This window comes from Taeniopygia guttata, chromosome 20 (assembly GCF_048771995.1).
Source record: "Taeniopygia guttata chromosome 20, bTaeGut7.mat, whole genome shotgun sequence".
Taxonomy (NCBI): Eukaryota; Metazoa; Chordata; class Aves; order Passeriformes; family Estrildidae; genus Taeniopygia; species Taeniopygia guttata.
In genome coordinates, this window is record NC_133045.1 from 4326620 (window position 1) to 4351700 (window position 25081).

At 44.0% G+C, this 25081-nt stretch overlaps 1 protein-coding gene across 15 annotated transcripts in view; it reads left to right on the forward strand.

Moving 5' to 3' along the window:
- Window positions 1-25081, forward strand: part of PTPRT (protein tyrosine phosphatase receptor type T) — a 530400-nt gene that overhangs the window by 427347 nt on the left and 77972 nt on the right. For 8 of the 15 annotated variants that reach the window (XM_072917006.1, XM_030288699.4, XM_030288703.4 and 5 more), the window contains exons 12-14: window positions 2847-3120; window positions 11837-11873; window positions 16309-16365. In XM_072917006.1, coding sequence (XP_072773107.1) covers window positions 2847-3120; window positions 11837-11873; window positions 16309-16365 — 368 coding nt within the window. The remainder of the gene's footprint in view (window positions 1-2846; window positions 3121-11836; window positions 11874-16308; window positions 16366-25081) is intronic. The other 7 variants (XM_030288709.4, XM_030288705.4, XM_030288708.4 and 4 more) reach the window with 2 other exon arrangements.

The window sequence follows — 25081 nt, forward strand, 5'->3', positions numbered from 1 at the left end:
AGTGGCCAGGCTCAGAGAAGAGTAAGGCTGGGGGGTGCTGGACCCCAAGGCAAAGATGAGGATGCTGTGTCAGACAATGTGAGCTGGGGCATCAGGGAGAAAAATGCCATTGAAGCAGTCAGTCCCCCACCCAAATGTCACCAGAGGAGGGCTTTTAGCCAGAGGAAGCAGTGACAGCAGTGCTAGCTCAGATACCTGTTCATGGACAAGGAGGCAGTGTTTGAGCAGGAGATGAACAGGATTTTAACTTGAACACAAAGGGGAAAATTGCTACAGCCCAGCTGAATGTTCATGAACACACTGTCATGCTGCCAAGGGAACCTTGATTCATTTCAAAAGAATAAACATTAAAAGTAAAATTTCAGGCCACTACAAGTGTGAGTTATCCCTGTGAAGGGAAGAAGTACATTAATAGCTAAATGGGAAAGAGAAAATGTGAAATAATAGAGGCAGAAGGGTATCTGTGACTGGGTTCAGTCTAAAAAGTATCTGTGACTGTATGTATCAGAACTCTTGCTCATGATAAAAAGTGTCTGTAGTGCTCTAATGATTTGGGAAAGAGTTCAGTTACCTGGCAGTTCATGTCCCTGGGAGCTTCCCCTTCTCCAAAGACAGGCAGTGCGTGAGTTCTTGGCTTGCAAGTGAGATAACCAGGAGAATGAGTGTCACCCTTAGGTCTGGGGAGAGAGGATGAGGGAGTTCTTGGCCTCTGTGTAGGCTGAAAACAGATTAATATATGTCTATACATATATATTTGTGTATATACCTAAAGGAAACATTTTCTATGACCAGAAAATGCAAGTGTTTAGGATTGGATGAAACAGAAACCAAATGTTTTTAGGTTAGAAGGCATCTGGCAAATATCCATAAAAGTGTCAGCTACAATTTCGCACATGGCTGACAAATAAAATGACAAACTTTCCCAGTAGTGTGGATTATTATGGCCAGAGAGAAGGGTCAGAGTAAGAATGGAAACTCTCAGTAAACAGTGGCCAAACCAGCCCAATACAATTTGCTATTGCTGAGCTGAGGAGAGAGTTTGTATTGAACAGGTTTGCAGCTCCCACTGCATCCTCAATGATAAAGTGTTGCTTGGAAACCTGTTTTTGTCTTTTTAAAATTGTAAAATAAATATCAGAGAAGGCTAAAATAATTTATTAAAGGCTCTGATGAACTGTAGGAGGGGGACTGCTTTCCAAAATGTTGATGGGACATCATTAAAGGCTGCAGTCCATGCAGCTGGTGCTCCTGCTACTTTAGCAAACGCCAGTGTAAGGACAGCTTTACTACTGAGTAACTCATAAATTGCTCGTGCTTGTACAGATTAGCTGGGACTGTGTCTAGCAGTGGGAGCCCAATGGTTTCAAGTTCTTCCCTGCCTGCCCTGCTGTCAGCAGAGCATGAGCCCCAGCACCTGGGGATTCAAAGGCAGGAGCTGGGGCTGCTTCTCTGCTGCGTGCTGGAGGAGCCAGAACTCCGCTTCTCACGGAGCTATTGCTGTGCTGGAGATTCCCCAGCCCGATCTTCGTGCAGCAATGAGCCTGTGAACACCAGGACAGAGATACACTGCGGGCTGCTCCCCATCTCCTAATCCATCTCCCCTGTCTGCCAGAACAAAGGCCCAGCCTGGCACAGACAGCTGAGGGCACCACCTCTGAATAGCCTGACACCAAGCAAAATGACTGCAGCCCTATCTCTCTTTGTCAAGCCTGTGAGTGCTGTTAAACAAACAGTGAAACCTCCCTGGGCTATGGCAGCATGGAACTCCAGGGCTTTGTTAGCTGCCTGAGGAGGAAAGGGAAAAAAAAACCCAAAAAAACAGAGTGCATTTGAATGCCTTACAGGCTCTGAGCCCGAAATAGTAAGCTAGAAATAACAAGATTGCTATTATATATCATAATGGCCAAAAGCTTAGCAGGAATCAAAAAGGATTATTATTTCATAGAGTCAGAGAGAATATGAGGAGTTGTTGCTTGTTTCTTGAGACAAAAGTGGATTGAGGGAGCTATAAAGCCACCCGCTCAGTACATAAACAGTCCTCGAGGGATGGGAGATAGAAGGAGACTTGCCATTGGGAATTAGAGAATTCTACATTGTAGGATATCCCAAAAAGAGGTCATAAAATACCAGAATGGTTTGGGTTGGAAGGAAACTTAAAGCCCATCTAGTTTCAACCCCCTGCCATGGGCAGGGACACCTTTCACTATCCCAGGTTGATCCAAGCCCTGTCCAACCTGGTCTTGGACACTGCCAGGGATCCAGGGCAGCCACAGCTGCTCTGGGCACCTGTGCCAGGGCCTAACCAGGTCCTTATGTGGACGTCAAGATTGAGGGAGGGTCAAAAAAAGTGATGTTCAAGATTTGTTTTGGCCTAAACAGCTTTTTGCACCCGGAAACTATTTCCAAAGACACCTGACACCATTGCCACCTGCTCCTGCTCTCCTCCACTGCAGCCACCATTTAGCCCAAGCAAAGAATTCATGTTTCACCTTAGTGGCTGAAGAAGAAATCATCTGCTTGCCAACATTCAGGACATTAAAAATTAATTCTAGACTAGATATTTTATTAGTTACTCCTTTTCCTAAAGAGTGACATGATTGACATCTACTCTGACCTTCACCCAGGTTTATCCTGATTTCCTCAATTAAACAAACAGAGCACAAGGCCAGCATCTTGTCCCACAGTGACTTTCAGTGGCCACTGCCCCTGCTACTGCTGTGCCAGGAGCTGTTCTTGTTGGGATGCCTCAGCTGCATTTCTGACTTTGCTCTACTCTTGTCCTTTTATTTATTGCTGACATTCAAGGCTCTGGGATCTCTCATCTCACCTTTCTCTCTCTCTCCCAGTGTCTACCAGCTCGTTGTCAAGGAGGAGAAGCTGCAGAAAGCCCGGAGAGCTGCAGACATCATCGAGTGCTTCTCTGTGCCAGTGAGCTACAAGAACGCCTCCAGCCTGGACTCCCCACACTACTTTGCAGCTGAGCTGAAGCCCATCAACCTCCCTGTCACACAGCCCTTCACCGTGGGCGACAACAAGACCTACAATGGCTACTGGAATGCTCCTCTTTCCCCCCTGAAAAGCTACAGCATATACTTCCAGGCTCTTAGCAAGGCCAATGGAGTAAGTGCAGGGCAAATTGAGCTGCATCTGTAGGTGTGACTGCCTCTCTCTGTCCTCCTCATCATTCTCCTTCCTTCTCGATTGGGTGCTGGTTTAACTTCTTATTACCCTCTTACAGAAATCTGATGAAAATCAAGCATGCCACTACTTGTCCTTCACTCAAATCTCTCTCTGATGCTCAGATCCAATGAGAAATCTGTTGAGGACCCTGATTCTGTAAAGGCACATGTTGCCATGTGATTTACTAAATGAGCTGCTTAGAATTTAGATACTTTTTTTTAATCCTTCAATAAGCATGAATGTCAGAGTAGGGGCTATTGTGCTTTTAAGAGCCACAACTGCAGTATCTTGATAGTTCACAGTGCTTGTGATTTTGGAGGAGATATTATGAATTTGGATTACCTTGGAGCTTGCACTTGGCCATATCCCAGTGCAGCACTTGTGGTTGGGAGCTCCAGCTTGAGGAACTCAGGTACTGCAGTGGGGATTGTCTGCATCTCTGTCCCACCCCTCTGCAAGTCTGTATTTTTATACAGATTTACTCTGTGATATTGAGTTCAAAATGCAGACTGCACAGGAAATGTAGTCCACCCCATTCTCAGACTCAAATGACACACACAATGCCACAGCACACCCCAATCCACCACAGGAAAACAGGAGGTCTCTCTTCCCTCTTCTCTTCCAGCTGAGGATAATTTGTGACCTTTTACCTCTCCTGTTTTAGGCCAGACACAGCCTCAGTGGATCAGCTTCCTCCCCTTTGGCTCCCCAGCTCTTTTCCATTCATAGATAACACAAGGGAATCTGCCACTCTGGCCTCCTGAAGTGTCTTAGAGCATTAACAAGGCATCACAAATTTGGGTAGCAGAGTCTGCTGTTATTAGCATGTTTGCCAGTGCTTTCAGAAATTTAATTTCAACATAGATAAATTCTCTATGATATCACCCCTGAGAGAGAAAAATTACAAAAATCAGTCAAAGGTGAACAGTGCAGGCTTTAGTGGCTTTTATACCTGAAATGCAGCTGCACAGTGCAGAGGACTGGGATGGTTTCACAGGCTGGCAGTGCCAACAAGTGTTCACAACACATCTGAGTGCTTTACACCCTTCATTTATCACCATTTTCCTGCAGAGCTTCAGCTGTGTGGCTGACAAGTACAAAATCTCTTCAACACTGTGCTGGTTTTCACCTTGGTTTCCTTTCTAGCCAATACAGTTTCCTTCCAGCACTGCTCAATTAATTCAGTTTTGGATTTGCCTTTATAAGAGAAATTGTGAATATATGTATATGTCTCTCTGTTTCTAGCTAGTTCCCCCATGTGTGAGAGCTAATTGCTAGCAAATGGCTCCCCAGGGAAGAAGAAACTTTATTTGCTTAAGTACAATATAATATTCCATAAATAGGTTGTGAGGATGGAAGTGTAGGCTTCCCTTGGTGTTCTGAATCCAGGCAGCAGTGGTGTTCCTGCTTTTCCTGCATCTCACCCTACATTGCAGGTGTTAAGGACTCAAAAAAGGATGACTTGCTTGGGCTGTCCTAACAGGAGGGATTTTTAAGCATAAGTTAATCAAATAATTTTAATGCAACAATGCACAGTTCATGACAGGATGAGAAGTGTCCAGCCAGACACAGTAAATTCCTATTTGAGAAAGCTATTTCCTCCTGTGGTAGTAATTTTTATTTCTGCAGGATATACTTTATGTATCCTCAAAGTGTAGTGGCGTGGGTAAAAGTAGAGAGGAAATGCCCAAGAGTGGAATATGGATCTTCAAAGGTGTAGCTTCTGTTCTGATCCCTTCTGTTTCTTGGTACAACCATTAAGCCCCACAATTCAAACATTAGTGTCAATTCATTCTTTTGCAGCTGTAAATGGTAGGGTTTTGTTCCATTCCCAGAATTATTTGCAGCTAACATTTATATTTAAGAGTTCTGAGTTTTCACTTGTCTGTGATCTGAGCAGCTTTGACTGGACTTGAAAAATCCTACAACTAATTATGGCTGCAGCATAGCATTTCCATCCCTGGGAGTGTCCAAGACCAGGTTGGATGGGATTTGGAGCCATCTGGGGTAGTGGAAGGTGTCCCTGCCCGTGACAGGGAACTGGATGGTCTTTAAGGTCATTTCCAACCCAAACCATTCCATCATTTTTGCTAAGGCACATCTGCAAAAATCCTGCAACAATAATTTAGCACAGTTAAAGTAGAGCCTTATGTTCCCTTACACATGAAGAAACTTAACAGAACATTGCCACTCATTTTTTAATTAGGATATTCCATAGTTTCATTAATCACTGACGGTTGTGGAATGATGAAATTTCTTTCCACACCTGGAAGCTGCAATGAGAAGCCTTCATGCAGTGAACCAGAACATCTTCCTTTGGAAACAGAGGGCTCTGGGGAGAGCTTGACTTGAAGAAACAGCCTGGATTTGGTCAAAAAGCTTGATTAGGAGGAGGTTAGGAGTGTTGTAGGAGTTCTGCATTGTTTGAGCTCCTCTGTACATGGAGGGTTGTGCTCATTTGGTGTTCCCGTCTGCTCTGCAGCCATTAGCTCTGATTGTTACACTGAAAGGAACATAATTAACAGCTGGATGCAAAACAAGTGTGGCAAATTGCTGCAGAAGCAGATCAGGAGCTCTCCTGCCTTGTCTTGTGCACTGTTGTAGCTGTCTCAGAGTGTGAATGGAAAAGCTGTGGCTGGCTGGATCCATCTCCTGGGCACTTGGGTGCACTTTGGTCACTGTGGTGCTGCCTCCAGACTGGAGTCTGAGCAGAACGTGGTGACACTGAGTGGTTCTCAGCTTTGGTACACAAAATGCTTCCAAATCGTGTGAACTTCCCTCCTAGGCACTGCTGACAGCCAGATGCTGAGCTGAAATGTGGCAGTTTGCAGTGAGAGAGGGGAGAAAGAGGAAGGGGACGCAGAAACTCCAGGCTTTGTGGCTGTGGGAGTGAGAAGCACCAATAGTTACTGTTTAATTGATAGAAGGAGTCAGCAGAAGAGGTGGCACAGAAGCAGAGGGGACATTTGGCTTGGCTGTGCTCTGGCAGGATCTCCAGACAGTGTCACAGCCATCCAGGTAGGGATCTGATGTTTGCTGCTTGTTCCTGGTGCCACCTGCTGCAGATGGCTGCCTGACAGAGCATGAAGATTTGCTTGTCTGAAACCCCTCCCTGGGCTCAGCCCCTTTAAAACTCCAGCCCAGTATTTTTCCCTCTGAAAGGTGAGACCAGGCTGGCAACCCTGTTTTATCCCTTATCCTCACACTGGCTCAATAATCAAACTGAGATGCTGCAGGTTTCATTGTCCCCAGGTCTTTTTCTGGCTCACTGCAGGTCTCTGGTTGCTGATCCAGCACTACACCCCGATGGGGAGAATTTTTGGCTGCTGTGTGAAACCTGCCTGAATTTTTGAGCAGCTCAGAAATCAGAGCTCCTTAAAAAAATCCTTTCTGGAGCTGCATTTTACCTCATTGAGTTAAAATGAAATTTGTAACAGCATAGTTGCAATCAATAACTCTTGGCCGTTTTTCCTTTAAATGGGAGATGAGCAGGAGCCTGTGTAACACAGCTGGGAGTGATGGGGGCTGCTGCCAGCTGCTCTGCCAGCCTGGTGGTCCTACAAGTGACTGATGTCTTCAACCCAGAATTGTGAAAAGTAGCACTGCAGGAATCAATGAGAATATTATTTTTTTGAGGGAATGAAAGACTCTACCGAGATTCCTATTGATTTTTTGCCTCTCTAATGACTTGTACTACATGCACAATCGGGCAGCTCATTATTATCAGAGGAGTTGAGGCTGGATTTCTTGATGCTGACAGGTCTGCTCATAGCACACAGCATTATTCTTCTGGGACATTTTGAAGGTATGGATAGAGCTGCCAGCAGAGAGATGCCATTCATCCCTGTGGAGATGGCCATGAAAAAAACAGGGAGGTTGAGTTCAGCACGAGCCGTGCTCTGAAAGATGAAATGGCACCAGGGCTGCCTGCATTGCTTCTGTGAGCTACTCGCCAGCTTTGGGGAGCTCTGTGCTCAGGAGGATTTTGGGTGTACAGTTTATCCACTTATATTTGCTCTTTCTTAATCTCATCCTGGAGGTGCTGGCACAGAAATAAAGCAGCTGTGGGAACACTTCACTCTTTGTACACCCCTGTTTCCACAGCTGGTTGACCGGAAGATGTGTACCTGCGTGTGTTCTGCATAATAAATAAAATCCTCCTCCAGCCTACCTCATTTTTGAGAGGTTGAGAGGAGTGGGTATCCAATCATCAACTACAGATCACACACATAACTTCCTATTGTAAATAATAAAAGCCCTACCCTTGTTAAATCTTCCTTCTCCAAATTACACAGATACTAAAAAAATAGCTGATAATTGGAATAGCAATAATAGGTTTGGCTTAGTCTTTGGAAGGAAATAGCAATTTCCTGAAGCTGGCAATAAAAATTATAGGGGAGTCCATTGACCCTGCACAGACATATTTTAAGACTACAAACCACTGGCTGTAATGGGATAGAAAATAAACACACAATTTAGAGCTCTTCTGAACTTGGGCAAAATTTGTTGAGGACCAGATAAATTACTCTTTAAGACTTAACCCATGGTTTCTACCCTGTGTGAAGCAGGTTGCCAGCAAGTTCCATGTTCTGCTCTGGGACGTGGGGAACTAAAGCTGGAACTGAGGCCAAGGGGAGAGTGGTAATTCCTTGTTTGGTCCATAAAATAAATAATAATAAGATAAAATTGCCTGTTCCCAGTCTGAGCTGCCTAAAAATCTCTGCCTATTGTAGGGCAGCCCCCATGGAACTTCTGGGGACAGCAGGTCCCGCTGGGGCTGGCAGGTGGTTCTTCAGGCAAGGCAAGCTCTGTTTGACTGCTGCAAAGTCATAATCAGAGTAAAGGAAAGGGAAAATGGTGGGTGTGAAAACAGATGGATGAAAAAGCTTTGCTGCTTTCATTGTTGTTAGTAGTCTGTAAACAGCAAGCTGTCAGTTTCAAAGAAAAAGGGGGAAAAAAAAGATCATGTGGCTTTTTAGGTTGTGAAGATGCAGCTGTCACATAAACATATGTCCTGCTGCCCTCATAGCCCTTTTCTGCAGAAAATTGTTCCCATCCAAACACTGAAGAGACAGAACTCATTTTGTTATCATCCATTTCACTTGAGTGAAATGTGCATTTAGGAGCCTCGGTAATTAGTAGACAGCAGCAGCTCCTTTGCTTCTAAAATGAAAGAATAAAGCTATATTAAAAGAATGTTTGAAAAAGCCCTGGAAATCCAGGGGGATGCTAAAGCAGGCTCACGGTGTGCAGTTTGCAGGCTGTGGGCAGGATGGTGTGGGCAGGGAGGGCTTGCCCAGCTCCCCAGCACTGCTCTCTCCAGAGGGTCCCTGATGGTGGGTGCAGGTCCTCCCTCAGGAGCACCCTGAAACAGTGTCCTCTGTGCCCGTGGTGTGTGGACTTAATCTTTTATTCCTTGGGAAATAGGTTCCAGAAAGCAAATTTCCATCCATATGTTGATGGGCTTATTCTGCAGTGAGCTTTCAGGGTATGGAGCATGTTGGAAAGTGGATGTAGTCATGGAGTGTTTTCCTGTTCCAGGATCTCATTTAAAATGTGCCTACGTTGTTCCATTACTGCTTGGCTGTAAAATGTCTGCCTTAACCTGGCAGTGATGCAGAGCTGAAGCAGTACTGGCACCTTAATTGAATTTATTCCTGTGAGTTCAGCCATTACATGAAAGAGATATGCAGAATATGTTGGCTCTCTGGGTATCATTAAGACTGTTGTAGATATATAATGCCTTTTAAAAGTTCTGTGATATATAAAATGGGAAATAAGTATTACAGCATTGGAAAGAATATTCAGAAATGACACAGAGACTGCATTTTTTTTGAAATATTTGTTGCTTTTTTTTTTTCCTGAAATTTCTATTATTATCTCTTTATTTAATTATTTTTATTGCCATTGCTTTAGGCAAGCTGGATGGATCATTGATAATTACCAATGTTGTTTATTCCTGATTTGCTGGTGGCTAAAGAGAAGTACTGGTGAAAGGACAAGACGTAGTGTGTGCAAATTGAAAGATGGGAAATGTAGCTTAGGGAAAAAAAAAAATAAAAGCATTGTCACTGCCTATGGCACTTTAAGGTGCATTCCAACCCATTAACATTCTATGATCTTTACTGTGTACAGGAAAGTGCCTTGAAGCAAAAGTAATATTTTTCAGAAAACAAACATGATAGTGGTAAAGTGGGTTTAGTGGTTTTTGGTAGGATGGTTGGGTTTTTTGTTTGGTTTTTTGTTGTTGTTGGGTTTGGTGGTTTTTTTGGGTTTTTTTGGTTTTTTTTTTTTTTTTTTTTTTGGAGTGGGGGAAATGTATTTATTTATTTTGTTTCTTCTTAAAAAGATTCATGCAAACTTACAATTCTCAGTATCAACCAAAGAAAAAATTGAATAAATTGAAAGGGATCTCATTTTTATGAGAAACCAAAGAGATGAGCAGTGCAAAGCAATGGAATAATCAGCCTTAATCCAGAATATGGACTAAATTCAAGTCTTTACACTAGCACTGCTGGGAGCTGGGAGCTGGTGTCTGTGCAGGTTCTTTTATGTTTTCCTCCCCAGAAGATGCAATTTGAAATGAAGTTCTGAAGTCCACATCTTGTTCCTGTAGCTGTTGCTTTTGGCAGTGCCAGTTCTCCTAAGAGCTGTGGTTGTGCTCAGTGCAGCCATCAGTGGATGCAGATGCAAACAGAACAAATTCTGTCTTCCCAAATCTCCCCATGGGAGGGTCTCATGCAGGAACACACACATGTTCAAATGAGATCATTCTAGACTCTTCTGTTTCCATCACTGACTAATTTCTCCAGCTTTCTGTTACATTCTGAAGCCAGCAGAAAGCAACAAATACACAAGAATATTTGCCTAGACAAAATGTGAACAAGTGCCCACCTACTTGCAGACTGCAAAAATCCTGTCTCTTAATTTTTTATTTTACTCTTCATTGCTGGTTTTCCAGCTCACCTTGTTGTAGATCACAAACTACAACAGGACCTCTCTGTCTTCTGGTGCCCAGCACTATGTGCAGAGAGACAGCTCTGAAAACAAAACTGTGTTTTTCCTGCTCCATATATCCCAAGCAGCAACAAAGACTTTGGATTTCCAGAATAACTGGTGGTTCAAACTCGTTACCCACGAGGCAGAGGGGAGTGGGGAGCTCTGTGTGCAGCTGTGGTCACTTTGCAGTGCCAATGTTGGTGCAGGTCATGCAGGGGGGCTGAATTTTGAGGGGCAAAGGGGTGTAAGCAGAGAGATGTCTCTGGTTAGGTGGGATGAACAGAGTTTCAGTCCCACTCTGGACTGGGAAATAGACTTGGCTTGTCCTCAAGGAGCCAGGAGTTCCTTAAGAGAGTTTGAAGGCAAGGTCAAAGGGATGGTTTGTCCTGCTGGGTCTCTCACTGCTCTGAGGTTGCACACAGTGTGGCTTGTATCCAGATTGTGTGGGCAGAAAGGGATCAGAGGGAATTGCTCCTGTGATTCCCAGTGCTTCCCAGCACGGATCCTGCAATCATCCCCCTCCTATGTGCTACAAAAGCGTGAGGAGAAAGGCACAGTGGGGCTGTGTGTGTCTGCTCCAGCCAAGGAGGATTTGTCACAGATGGAGCAATTTTCTCCAAGAGCAAATTCAGATTTGCACAAGGTTTGTCCAGTCGATTGAGGACGGAAGGACACGCTCAGCAGTGCTTTGCTGGGCTGCTGTTTCCAGAGCACAGACAGCATCCATATTAATGGAGCATTGTTAGCACAGTAATTTATGCTGGATTCATTACACCTGAGACGTGTAGAGGCATAAAGTGCTCTGCAAGCCTTGCAGCAGATTAGTGCCTGACAGAGGCAGCTCTTTACCCAAGCAGCACGTTCCCTTTTGGATGGCAATCACAGGCTGGACAGCAGCAACCCCTGCCAGGGAGGGCTGTGCAGAGAGGAGCTGGGGACTCCACAGAGGTTGTGTTTGCAGCGGAGGTGGCCTGAGAAAGCTGCCGAGTTTGAGCTGTTTGTGAAGCCAAACATAACATTCGGATCCAAATCCCATTCCTGCAGCTCTGCAGGCTCCAGGGTGGATTGAACACAAAGCGTTGGGTTTTGTCCCAGCTCTGCAATGAGGAGCTGCAGTGCTGAGGGTTGTTAGAACAGCTCGTTTGGCAGAGGCAGCAGCACAGAATGTTGGTCTGCTCCACATCCATCAGAGAGCTGAAATATTCAAATTACTTCTTCGGTGTCTGTTTGCCATGTGTTTAAATAAATACCCAATTTGCAAAATTCGCAGTAATGGTGCATGAAAATGAGATGTACAGTGGCGTGTACTTTTGACCCAAGGCTTGTCAGTCTATTACAGAGCAGGTCATTTAACTGGGAAATTCTATTAGCTAATCAGGCACTTACGTGGGACCCATCACTCACACATGGAGCGTGGAGAAATGTGCTGTCACTCCCAACTTTTCAATACTTAAGAGAACCAACTGCAAGCAAGTCCAGTAGTGTGGAGTGCTTTATGCAACAAAAACTGTTGGTGGTATTTTCAAAGATGAAGTACAAGAAAAGATATATGTATTTTTAGTAGCTTTTTAAAGGAATGTGTGTTTACTGTAGATGGGCAAATTACACACTGTGATGTTTTCCTATATATTTTTCTTGTGTTTTTTTTATTTTTCAGGAAACAAAAATCAACTGTGTCCGGCTGGCAACAAAAGGTATGTGGGTCTCTTTCCTGCAAAACACAATACCAGAAACATAAAAACTGCAGTGGTGGCACAACTTGATTACAGTTCCTAGCCAAAGAACCGGCCTCTTTATTTCCTCTTTTATTTTATTTTTTTTAAAAGGGAGATTGCCAAGGCAGAACAACAATTTCTAGGACCACTCCACTGTATTTGTGGCCTCTGTTATTTTTTTAATGCAGGGTATAATTCTTTGTGGTTCCTCCTTCCCCTTGTTCTGTTGACAGCTTTTCTGTCCTGAGGACTGTTCTTGCTGTTGGCAGAACATCACTGAAAAAGTGACATTAACTTCCCATTCAATTTGTTCTCTCCACAACTGTACAAAGTAGATAAGAGGAGATCTCATGTAAGCCTAACCTTGTACACAGCGGGGCACAATTCTTACATCATGCCATTTTCATGGTATAATTGAACAAACTAGGAGAGAGCATTCCTGATTTTCATTGTGGTGAGCTCAGAGGAGACCGAGCTGACAGGTCACACAGAGCAAACCCAAGACAAACAGCCCCAGGTTGGATCAAGGTGTAGCTCTTAAGGGACCAATGGTGACAATGTCTGAGCTCCTTCTTAGAGTTTACACCTGCTTTTAACAACTCTTCTAAAGATTTCTAAATCACCCCATGGGCTATTTTTTCCAGAAAATATGTCAGACACCAATTTATTTGTAACACAGTGTAGCTGTAAAAGGATTTTCCCAACACATGTAGTCAGCCAAGGAGCTGCAGGGAAATGCTGGGGTGTTGCCATGGGCTGTGCTACAGATGACTCTCCATTCCCAAACTTAGCTTTGCCAGCTTGTGCTCTTGCTGCTTTGCTGGAATGTGAAATACCTGCACGGCTGCCTGTGGAGGCTTTGAGAGTTCACCCAAATTGGCAGGAACCCAGAAATCCCTTGAGGCACCATCCCATTTTTTCCATTCTTTTCCATCTATTTTGACTTGTGGCAGAAGTTAATGACTTCAAGACTTTTTTCTCCTGATCCCTTCTGCATCTGCACTTGCAGAGGAATTGGGAGGGTTCAAAGAAACCCCATTAGCCACTGGAGAGCATTTTCCATCCCCAGGCTGTCAGAGCCAGGCAGGCACTGGGGTGGCAGTGAGTGCAGCTCCCACCTGTGCAGGTGCTTTCCCTGCTCAGACTCACCGATGCAGACTGACGGGGCTGTAAGCAGTTGTGTCACCACTGAAAGCTGAGGAGGAGGAGCCATTTCTCCCATTTCTCCTTCTCATCTGTGGCTCTGGTGCTCCCCAAACCCTCTTGTTCCTTTCCTGTTTAAAAGTTCCTTGTAAAATCTTTAATTAATTCATTCTCTGGGTTACATTCTATGTGTCTCAGTCTATGTGTCTCCTTCCTCTCAGTTCTCTCAGCTGGTAGTAATGTGACCATTTGAAATATCTGATTTTGGCTTTCTGGTGGTAGAAAGAGGAGGAGCAGGACTGGGTGAAATGAATCTCCACAGGCTTTTCCAATAGCATAGTTTCTTCATGAGCTCACAGATACTAAATTAATTAATTTTTGAAACCTGTAGTTCCTTCCATTTCAGTTGTTCATTTTTCTGGAACTGATGGGAGAATGTTGTCATACTAGCAGGAAAAATATTTGCTCTATGAGTGTTCAAAATAAAATAACACAGCTTGAAAAATCCCATTGTGACACAACCTTTTGTTTGCACTTTCTGATTTGTGTATCTCAGCAAAGTGGCCCATAAGTGTTTGACCTTCAGTTGACTTCTGCAAACTGAGATAATTTCCATTAACCCTGTTAGGTCACCAGGAAGAGTCACTGAGCCACCCAGTCATTGAGCACCCTCCTTCTGTTGGTTCTGAATGTCATCTCTTTTTAAAAAAGAATCTCTTGCTGGGATTAATTTAATAAGAGATACAAAAGAAATGGGTAGAGCCTGAGGTTGTCTAGAACCACTGCTTTTTGGTGATCTTATTCTTTAGGGTTTTTTCCTTTATTGACTTGAATGGAAAGGGACAAGAAATGATGGTAGTTCTAGTGTTTATTCTCTCTGTCTCAATTCATATCACTTTTGATTTATTTCACTTTTGGTTCATATCACTTTTGATTTATAGGTAGATATCTTATTCCTCTGTGTGGAGTGCAGAAGCCTCTGTGGAAATTCTTTTCCTCTTGCCCTGGCTCTGAAGTGCAGAGCTGTAATTCCCAGTGCCTGGCCCTGGGCAGGGAGCTGGAATACCCCAGCTGTGGCTCCTTTAGGCAGCTCTGGCTCTCCAGAGGAGCAGGGCTGGTGCAGCTCACAGGCAAAGGAACACCACGAGCTGAGGTGTTGGGAACATCACAGGACCTGCCACACCTACAGCTGAACAAAGTGGTCCTGTGGGCTTTCCCACAGTTTCAGGTTTCCATATGTCCTGAGGCTGCATTCCTGCCATACATTAATTCCATAGGAATAACGGGACCAGCCCCTGGAGAGGGGTGCTGTACCTGCCCTCTCTCTGCAGTGGGGAATGCACAGAGACACTCACAAAACTGTTATTACACCATGTCCTGATCAAAGGCTGGTAGCTGGAATGTTCTAGATAACCTCCTGTGTCTGTGCTGTCTTCTGTCTGCTCATTATATTGATAATCCTTAATGGCATTGCTCTGTATTCCCCTTTATTTGCATTGGTGTTTTTCTGAGGATAGAATGAGCAAACCCGAAGTCTGCCTTGAACAGAATCATCAGAGTTGGCAGTGAGGATGCCACTGTGATGTGGAGTCAGAAACAATGTCAGCATTAAAAGCTCTGCTTGAGTTGGTACCAGAGGAAAAAAAATTTTGATGTAAGAAAATAAATACACACTACTGGTGCCAGACTAAATGTTCATTTTGGAATAGAAGCCTAATTTTCCCATTCCTAGACATTTGTCAGTGCAGCAGCTCCTTTAGCACCAGTGAAATGAGTTCTGATTTACACCAGTGACAGGAAGATTAGGATCGAGGCGTGTTTAAGCAAGGCAAGAATTCTCTTGAAGTACTGGGTTAACAAGGGCACTAAACGTGAGTGTGGGAGTAATTAGGCAGTGAAATGTGTTAGGCATGTGTTACTGGGGGACTGTAACACATCCTGGGTGTTGCTGCAAGGCACCTGCTCAGAAGCTGAGGCTCTTTAATTACTCGAGAGACAAACGGGGCTGTTCCACCGCCTCTCCTCCAGCTGGCTGCCAGGGAGTTTGCTCTCTGAGTCCCGTTGCCCCAACACCAAGAAAAGCAAAGCAGAGCATTCTTTAAAAGTGGTTTCATCCACTTAAAAAAAAAAAAATAAATTGGAGCTTTCCCAGCTTTTTCCCCTCCTCTTTAGCCAGAAATAGGCTGCTCAGATGAGCCCTTTTCAGTTCAGCCCAGCTCTGTGCAGGAGCTGCTTCCCAGCTCTGGTGGTGCTCTCTCTTTGTGGTTCTGTGTGCTGCTCCTGCTTAGATGAACTTGATTCTTGTGGTGGCAAGAAAAAGCTCTCAGATCTTTTTGTATTGATTAGGTTATTAAATATTGGGAGGAGGGGGTGGCATCAGCATTTCAGAGCAGCAGGTCCTCCAAAGCAGAGCCAGTAGGTTCCCAGCTGGGCCAGCACAGCCCCTGAGCTCATTTCCCTCCGCCCAGTGCTGAGGGCTGCCTGCTGCCTTTGGGGAGGGCCAGTGGCAGGGACTCACCACCAGCCCTTGCTGGGGTCACCTTGGATGATCCATCAAAGCTCCTCGTGTTCGTCCACTCTGTGTAGCCATCCCACACTTTGCCAGCATGTTAAACATTATGAACCTTTTGTATCTATGTATGTTATTTATTTTCAGATTTGTTGGTCTCAGATCTCTTGCCACTTCCCTCCTCACATGGGCTATTCTCTTGGTTTGTTTTTTTTTTTTTTCTTAAATTACTGGACTAATGTTATCTTTCACAGCATTAGGCAGTTGGATGCACCTCATTAACATAAAACAGTATTTAAAAATGTTTATAATTAAACCCCAATTTACCAGCTCTCTGCCATACAATATTCATTCAGATGGGTTATTTATAGGTTTTGCCATTTGGTTTCCTTGACAGCATTTGTTTTAATATGTCCCATTCTTTTTGAATTAACTGACTTGTTCTTCCTGTCTTAAAGCAACATATTTATATAGACACTTTATTAGAGAAAATTGCAACCTCTTACCAAGAGAGAGCGATTACCTCTTGTATTCCTAAAGTGCATTAAATTAATTTCACAGTGTAATTGAAACCAAGGCAGAGGGCTCATTAAAGGTTCCTTATCTCCCAATACTCATTTCTTCTTTCCTTAAAATGTGACTTCTTGCAAATGAAAGAATGGAAGTATAATAACCATTATGAGGTACATTTTTTTTTTCCTTTTTTTTTTTGTTTTTTTTGTCTCGTGCATGCTGCCTGGGAACCATTTTGCTTGTTCTTAGCAGTGATAGGTAGACAACAGGCGACCACGCGAAACCCGCCCAGCCTCTTGAGCACAGGTGATTATCAGTTCAGAAAAAGGAAAACTGGTCAAACTTCCAGAGGTCTGAGCAGCTTCGTGACTTCTTGTTTAATACTTGTTTTGCATGAGAAATTACTTTTACAATCGCTCCAACAGGAGGGCAGTGCTTTCACGGCGCTCCTTCAGTGCTGAGGTGGAGATCTGCTCGTGCTGAGGGTCAGCTGAGAGCTCAACACCTCAATCTTCACAGCAGCACCTGAGGGGGATGGAAGAGCCCCATGGATCCCCTCTGCACAGGCTGAGGGATCCCTGAGCATTCATATAGCTGAGCTTCATTCCCAATTAAAGGAGCTGTGCCCTTTTCTGGGGCTGATTATTGTGTTTATTCGTAGCCAGCTGAGGCCTGCTGTTGGAGAAACGGTGGCAAGAAAAGGAAAATGTGATTCTGTAAGCCCTCTGTAGAGGAGCAGAGGAACTATAGAAACTGTAGTTTCTATAGAAACTTCTGCTGGAGCCTGAGATGCTGCAGAATTGAGCCTCAGCAGCACCAAGTCACTCACAGTGGGGAGGTTCAGAACCTCTCAAGGGTTTTGTAGTACATAACACTGGGACCAGGATCATCATTAACTCCAGAAAATTTAGATATGGAGGGGAGATCCCATCAGCTTGTGGAATTAGGTTCTTCTGCTTCAGCCTGATGTGCACAGAATGAGTGGCTGGGATGTGGCAGCATTACATGAGACTGATGGGAAAGAAGGGCTTTTTCAGTTTTTAGATAGATTACATTTCTCTAGGAATACTCCCCTCCCAGTGCTACATTCCTGCCTAGCTATGACCTCTTCACCCAACAATTATTTCAATTGCACATCACCTGTGATGGTACAGGGCTAAAAAGGTGCTGGGATTACTGGGAAGTTCAAATGCGTTGGAAATAAAGGTCCTGATTTTTGGTTGTACATCAGCATGGGAAGAAGGAAACTTCCTGAGAAAATGTTGAAATCTCAGTAAAGAACCTGTGTCTGAAATGTAACCAGGGAAATCTTGGGCTGGAGGGGGAGACTGCAAAAAATCAGTGGAAAATGAGGAAGGAAAAAGTTCCTGCTGTTCCCACACAATTTTGCTGCACGTGAAAACAGTTGATTTAATAACTCCTGCTCCCTCAAATCCATTGAAGAGGCTTCTTTTGTTTCCTGAAACACATTCTAGTTTTGTAGACAGATAATGTATTTTTTAAACAGATCTAATCCCACTTCAAATCTGTTTGTTGCTGCATTTTGTCTTCTGATACACTGGAACATTATTCCTTTGACAGGTTTATTCTGTTTGGTGCTATTTATTTCAGAGGAGTTTATCACATTTTTTAAGTTGAATGCATGAAAGTGGTTGGTCCCCTGAATAAATTTCTGCCTTCTAAAAGTTTTTTTTTTTAGCAGAAGTTCCGTGCATCACAGTCCCTTTAGAGGCTTCCTTTTCCCAGGGCACGGATTTGAATTAGTGCAGAACCTGGTGCAGAAGGGGATGAGGCCAGGAGTGAACTGAATTTGGTGTCTTCAGCCCAGTTTCCAGAGGTTATTGTCTACCCTAGAGCTCAGTTTCCTTGCCAGACCCTAATCTTGGGCTCTCCAATTAAAATAGGCACCTGGAAGAAAGGGGAGAAGAAGCACAATGTTAAAATTTGGGATTGTTTAGCAAGAGGAGACTGTGAAAATATCACCTTTTTAATTCAAAGCACCCACTGCCAGGACACAAGTAACTTCAGCATAGAAAGGTCTTTGGAGAAACTAAAATAAAAAAAAAAAAGTTGTGTGAGCCAAGGCCTCCAGGAACCAGAGCAGGCAAGGATTTACCTGGAGCAGTGTGGATGTTCTTGTCCCTTTTCAAGTCCCACCTGGTGAGAAGGATGCTCTTGGCTGTGTGTTGTGGCTGGCCCTGAGCCAGTGGATATTCACCTGTGTTTGCAGATAAATTGGTAGCCAGATAAAGAAAATTCAGAAGTTGGACATGAAAGCCATGAGGGAAGGTCAAATTAAGAAAAGGTTTCCTTTGGCTTTGTTTTACCTAGTTTTAATGCAGGGAACGTTGGAGGATTCCTCACTTATGAAATCTAGGGGCTTGTTTTTCATCTCTTCTGCTGGAAATTGCAGGAATTGCTCTTTGGATGTCCCCTGGGGCCTCTCCTGCCCAGGGGCTGAGGAGGGGGAAGGCAGGAGGGGACTCTCATGCTTCAGAGGACACTGGGGTTTTGTGTTCCTGACCTTCACACCCTCACACCAACTCATCTGGGTGACCAGGATTTTGTCTCCATTTCCTGATACCCACAGGTCCTTTCTAAGGTGTGTCAGTCATTGGGCAGGTATTGCAGATCACTTAAAATTATTTTCATAGATAGATTGTTATTGTCAGTGAGAGGAATGACAGACTTGTCCCTACAAACAAGCTGTGGGTCTGCTGGTGGATAAAACCAGCATGAAACAATAGGAAGGAAATCCACTGATTGATGAATGGAAAAAAAAAGATATTTGCCTTTACAAACTGTAGGTTTGCTGATAAATGAAATTGGATATTGAAAGATGAAAGAAACAATGGGGGAAAACCCCAAATTCCATAAGAATTAACAACTAAAAAGGGGGGTTATACATTAGAAGGAAATCTTTGTTCTGGGAAGTCTGTACCTCTCAAGTACCTCAGCCACTGGGAAAGAGAGAGACCCCCAGGGGAATGCCCCAAGGCCTCTCCCTTTATTCAAATAAAGTAAAAGGACTCCTCTGTCTCCTTTTTGGACATAACCTCTGATGCTTGTGGATTAATTTTCCTGACATCAGTGTCCTTTAACAACACTTCCAAAGGCATGGCAGGCCCAGAACTGTTACAAATACATGATGCCTGTTTCCTTAAATAGAGTTTTTGATAAGCCCGTATTCAGAAACAGGTTTGATATTAACAAGCTTCTGAGCTTCTTCCAGGAGCTGGGCGTTAAAAACTGTATGGTTGCATTAGGATATAAATTACAAGGTAGGTGTGAGACTGTTTTGTAGTGTTATTGTAGAGGAAAAGGGAAATCTTCATTCCAGTCTTGCCTCAAAGTGCTGCTTCAACTTGGCAGAGCACAGGCAGTGTCCTGGTGTTCATGCAGCACACGTAGAGAGTGTGTACACAAGACTCCTGACGCTGCCCTGCTGACTCCCTTTTGCTGGAAGAGAGGTTCCTCCTCTCCCTGCTGCTCCCCCAGCTCGGGGTGAAGCCTCTCAGGGCAGGTTTTTGTAGGTCACTCTGGTACCTGAGGCACCTTCGTCCAGTGGGGCTCAAAAGGTGACTTTATTTCAGTGTTCACTTTCTGCCCACCCCTGGGCTTTGCTCACTGGTTTTGCAGCTTCTGCAGCTGCTGTGGGTGTGGATTTTTCATGATAATCATGATGAGAGCAGGGTACTTATAAGGGGCTGACTGGGGGAAACGTCAGTAATTGTGGTGAATCTGTTATAGATCCATGTCAGGCACTGAGAAGTTTTTGCCTGTTATCAATCAAAAGGCTGATCTCCCTGTGTCTAAGACTTGACAAAAATCAAGTCACATCGGAAAATTTGAACTTGTCATATTGGTAATTGTACTTGTTTTCCATTTCTATACATTTGAGCTAGTTTTTAAATACAGTTCTGCAAAAGTGAAGAGTTAGAAATATGCTCTTACCCCCTGAGCCATCACATCACTTGTTGGCATCACAGAGCTGTCTCTAGCTGAGCTCTTCTTTCAGGGAAATTTTATAACCTTTCTTATTCTTGGGGACTATATATCTGATTTTAGCACAAATTAAGGGCTTCTGTTCTGAAAAGAGAGGAAGTAAAAACACGAGGAAAAAAGAATAGCCTTTGTGCCGGATTTGCCTGGAATCTCCAGAATCAATTATTCACTTAGAGCTGTTTTTTAATTCTCATTCAGCTTAGCAGTGCTGATCTTGATGCCTCACTGTGTGTTTACCCTCATCTTCCTACAGATTCCACCTGTAAGCCTGAAAATCCCTCATACAAATTCTGGTCTGTCCTTCTCTCCAGGACTGCTTTGTTTTGCTGCTCTCTCTGCACAGAATATGGTTGAAAGCTTTTGGCTCTCATCATTCTGTCAATTCCTTTTGAGCTTTGCTAAAGAAATGAGTGTGTCTCATTATAGTCTTAAGCCTGTGCTGTTTGCAGTTTTCAATAAGTGGAGGTGGAAAACTGGTGTAGTGATGTTGTGTGTGGTGATCCTCTTTTTGATATTCATTTTTTAATGAATTGCAACAGAAAAATAGCCAAAGAGGAACCTGCCTCTTAGATGTGATGAGCTGTTCCTCTCTGTTGGCTCATGGTACATGGAGGCACCAGCACCAGGCACAGATTTTTAGTGCTAATACACTACTGGAGGGTGTGGGCAGCTGACACCCTGGGCTGGTGCTGGGTGTTTCCACATCAGGATGTAAAAAGATGCCTTTCCACCTTTATCTCAGTGTTATCATTCCTGGAGGTACCTGTCTGCCCTTGTGTTTGCACTCCAGACTCTGTTTTACAGATATAGATATTATCAGGAACTGAAAACATGAGGGAAAACATTCCTGCATGCAGAGCTGCTTTAATAATTTGTAGGCCACTCACATAGAAAGCATCATAAAAAAATAAATAAAGGAAATCGTGTTTACAAGTGATTTGAGAATAGCTGTCTTTTGAATACAAGCCTCTAGGTCTATTAGGAGATTTTACATTCAGCCCACTGCCTGGCCATTATGTGCTGCAAAGAAATGACTCTGATTGTGCAGATCATTTCAACACATAATGACTGGGAGCTCGGTATTTTTCATTAATTTTTCTGGGTTAAATAATGTTCCGAAGTAATTTTCTGATTGTTTTTTGTTCCAAGAGCAGATTTCTCTCTGAAGAAGCTGTGTTCTTAGGTATTACAATTTTGAAACCAAACCTCATCAATGCCAGACTTGGCCCCTTGCTGGGTGTTTCCTGTCACCTAGAGGTGGCTGAACCTCCCATTTCTTGTGTTGCTTCTCTTATTTTGTCCCTATCTTCTTCACACTTGCATCGCCCTTTTCTGGACTCTGAATATTTGACCCAGCTGTCCTTAGAATAATTTTATTTCACTTATTTTCTTCTCCTTGGGATGCTTCTCTCTCCTCCAGTGTCTTGGCTACTGGTGATTATGATGCCACTTCCATTGAGGACTTTGTGCCTCACCAGCTGGAAATCTCACATAAATACCTGGCCTTTTCTCCTGGTTATGGCTCTCTTGAATTCTTTTTCCTGGCAGTGTCATTTTTTTAAAATGCAATATTGTAATTGCTGCCTAAAGTAAAGAATGTTTCAAATTGCAGTTTGTGAAATAGGTTTTATGGAAGAAACTTGTATTATCAGCCCTGCTTAGTTACATGCACTCAGTAATCATTCTTTCCTGGATGTTTTTCAGAGTGCCACCTCCACAGAGGAGGTTGTTTTACACATTGTGGCTTATTTTCAAATAATATACCTGTGCAGAAATTGCTGGGAGAGAGATTGCTTTGGTATCTTTCCCTTGGATGTCACTGCTGGCTTTCCCCCAGAGGTGCTGGCACTGCCCAGGCTCCCCAGGGGATGGGCACATCCCCAAACCTGCCAGAGCTCCAGGAGCGTTGGGACAGCGCTGCCAGGGGTGCCCAGGGTGGGGTTCTTGGTGGTCTCTACAGGGCCAGGAGCTGGGTTTGAGGATCCTGATGTGTCCCTTCCAGCTCAGCATATTCTGTGATTCTATGAATCAACTGCAGCATGGCCAGATTAGACCTTAATTAAAACCTTAATTAAAACCATCAGTGTGTGATGATCCAGAAACCTGACTTCTCATGGGCTGATGAGCTGGACAGCTCTGGGAAATTGGCCATGTGCTCCTGCCCTGCTCTCTTTGCAGCTCTGCAGCACCACCAGAACTGTGCCTCCCATGAATGCGCTTCCTGTGCTGTCTTCTGGCTCCCTGCAAGATGCTGGATCTGGGAGCTTTGGAAGGGATTGAGGAGAAACAGAGTCAATTGGGTTGCTAGGAAAGAACTAAAACATTGAAATAGTTCTGGCTGACCACTGGAGTGCTGGTGAATATCAGTGCCTGAGTTAGACCACTGCTCTGGCTCCTGAGATGGTGCATTTTGTGCACCACAGAAATTAGTATCTCTGAGAGCAGTGGTCTGGGAGAGTAGATAAGGCACAGACAGGGAATCAGGGGACCTACAGTCTTCACTCTACTGGCACTGCCTGCTATCATTTGCCTTTCTTATTAAGAAAGCAAGCTTGGGGCAGAAAATTGTCCTAGTTTGTGTTAGTGCAGAGTAATGGGGTCCTGACCTCTGTGGGGTCTTTGGGTGCCACTGAAATAAACACACTAATAACAGTGCTGACCTGCTCTGTGTCTTGCTATTCCAGCATCCAGCTCCTGTTACAAGGAACAATTCATTCCAGGAAATGTGGTGGAAGTAACCACTAGAAAATACAGTTATCATTTGTTTTCATTCCTTTTTAATGCCAGCAGTATATAAACATGGTTTTTCAGAAAGAAAAGGGTGGCCCCTCAAGTACAGTAGTGCAGAGATTTGCAAGTGTGTTTAAAGATATTTGTAGGAAATGGCCATCTGAGCAGTTTTTATGGGCTGCTGTGCTCAGAGGATTTCAGATCCTGCACCTCTATAAAGGAGAGAAGCAAAGTGAATTCTAAACCAGCGTTTCTGTCAAGAGCAGCAGAAGTCATGTCCTGTGAGAAACAGCTCACAGAGCTCCTCCTGCCAGGACAGGAATGTTCTTACCTACAGCTGGTGCTGGGCAGGTGGGAAACCAGAGCAGCCAGAGGAGATTTAGACATCTGCATGGAAAATAAGCCAGAACAGCAGGAAAACAATGGACTTTTGCAGTAATGCTTCATTGCAAGGCTTTGAGAGTCCCAGAGCTAGGAATTTGCTGACACTGTAAAATTCTCCATTCCTAGACACTATTAGCTGAGACAACTCACAAATGGTTGGGCTGGTAGCCTAAAGGAGTTGCTGGCCTTTGCCAAGAGAGATAGAGTTGCCCAGAAGATTGGAGTGAACCTGTCACCACGGTGTGAAGGTGTCAGGATGGATAATGAGCCTTTCTTCTCCTCCTGGAACTGCAGGAGCCTGCAGTGGGGTGGGGAATATCAGACAAAAACACTCTGAACACACATTGCCTGGAGTAACAAGCAGCAGCCTGGCAAAATCAAACCAGTCTGGTGGGTCAGAAGATGGAGTTGACAGCATATTCTTATTTCTTCTAACACAGCTCACACTTCATGAGGGTATTCAGATGGCACAAAAATGAGGGACGTCTGACTGTGCTGGTTTTAGTAGAAAGCCATTCTCCAACACCTATTATTTGGGGTCATAAGAGTAACTGCAGCTCAGCTGAAGGATAATTTGGAGTACTTCTGACTTTCACTTCAAATAAATAGAGTTTTAGCCATTTTCCAGGCAAAATCGTATCTTTCTTGTTGCCTTTGTTGTGTGACAGTGTGGGGATTGCCTGTCTGATGGTGTATAGCTCACCTCTTGCACACATTTACTGCAGGATTGTGGGAGAGCTTGTCAAATAAAGATGGAAATATGCAACTGATACGTTATTTTACTTTCATGCTCAGGAGTCCTGTTAATGCACTTCAGACCTGTGAGGAAAGAAGTTATCAGTGAACTCTTAACTGAATGGGCAAATTGGTGAATGCAGCAGAACAGTAGAGCTGTCAGGGACAAAAGCTGAAAATGATACATGGGATTCCAAAAGCTAGCCCTTTTCATTTGGTAAATTTTGTGTTTTGCTCTGAGTAAACTAGATTAACAGCTTAGCTGTAGGAGAAGTGAAATCATGCTTTTATCACGGCATCATCTCTTAAAGCATGTGCAGTTTAACGTGTGGCAAAGAGACAAAACAACACCCCAGTGACAGTAACACTGCTGTCTCACCAACACATGGACTTGACTGAACATTATCTCCCCGAGCAAGTGACTTTGAACAGAAGTGATTCAGATTTCCTGAAGATCAGCAGCACAGAGCTACTGAAAGAGCAAAACATTACAGTCTTCTGATGTCAGCCCTCTGTGTTCACCTTTGATTCCCTTTCCCTATGTTTAAGCTGCAGAGGAAGACCTGGCTGACTCCAGCAGCAAAGGTGGAGCCCAAGATAAGAGTGGATCTCGTGTAACATTAATTCATTTAACTTTGTGAACTGCAGTGGTGATATTTTTAGGAGTAGTTAAGTGTAACAGGAATATAATGAAGATAGGCTTATTTAGTCTTTAGAGTAGCCATGACTCAAATCTTGTGGGGCTTTCTAAATCAAGCTCAGTGGCTTAAACTATATCTGGAAATATTCTGTGCAGCAAGCGGTGAAGTCAGCAGAGCTAAGGTCTGTAATGAGGACTAATGAGGTCTCAACAATAGGGTAGAGGGCAGCTGTCCCCAAGGTGCTCAGTTAGAGGAGAAATGCTGTGCAAATAATGCTCCTAAATATGTTTTCTTTTCAGATGTGTAGATTTCACTTGTTTAAAAAAACAAACAAACCAAAACCCCCTAAAATTTCAAATAGAAATGATGCTCTCTTGTTTGGGCTGAAGAAGCCATGCCTGGTGTGTGATGATAAAGGGTGCTGAAGCACTGGGATTGCTTGTCCAGAGAAGCTGTGGCTGCCCCATCCCTGGAAGTGTCCAAGGCCAGGCTGGATGGAGCTCCTAAGTGCAACCTGGTCTAGTGAA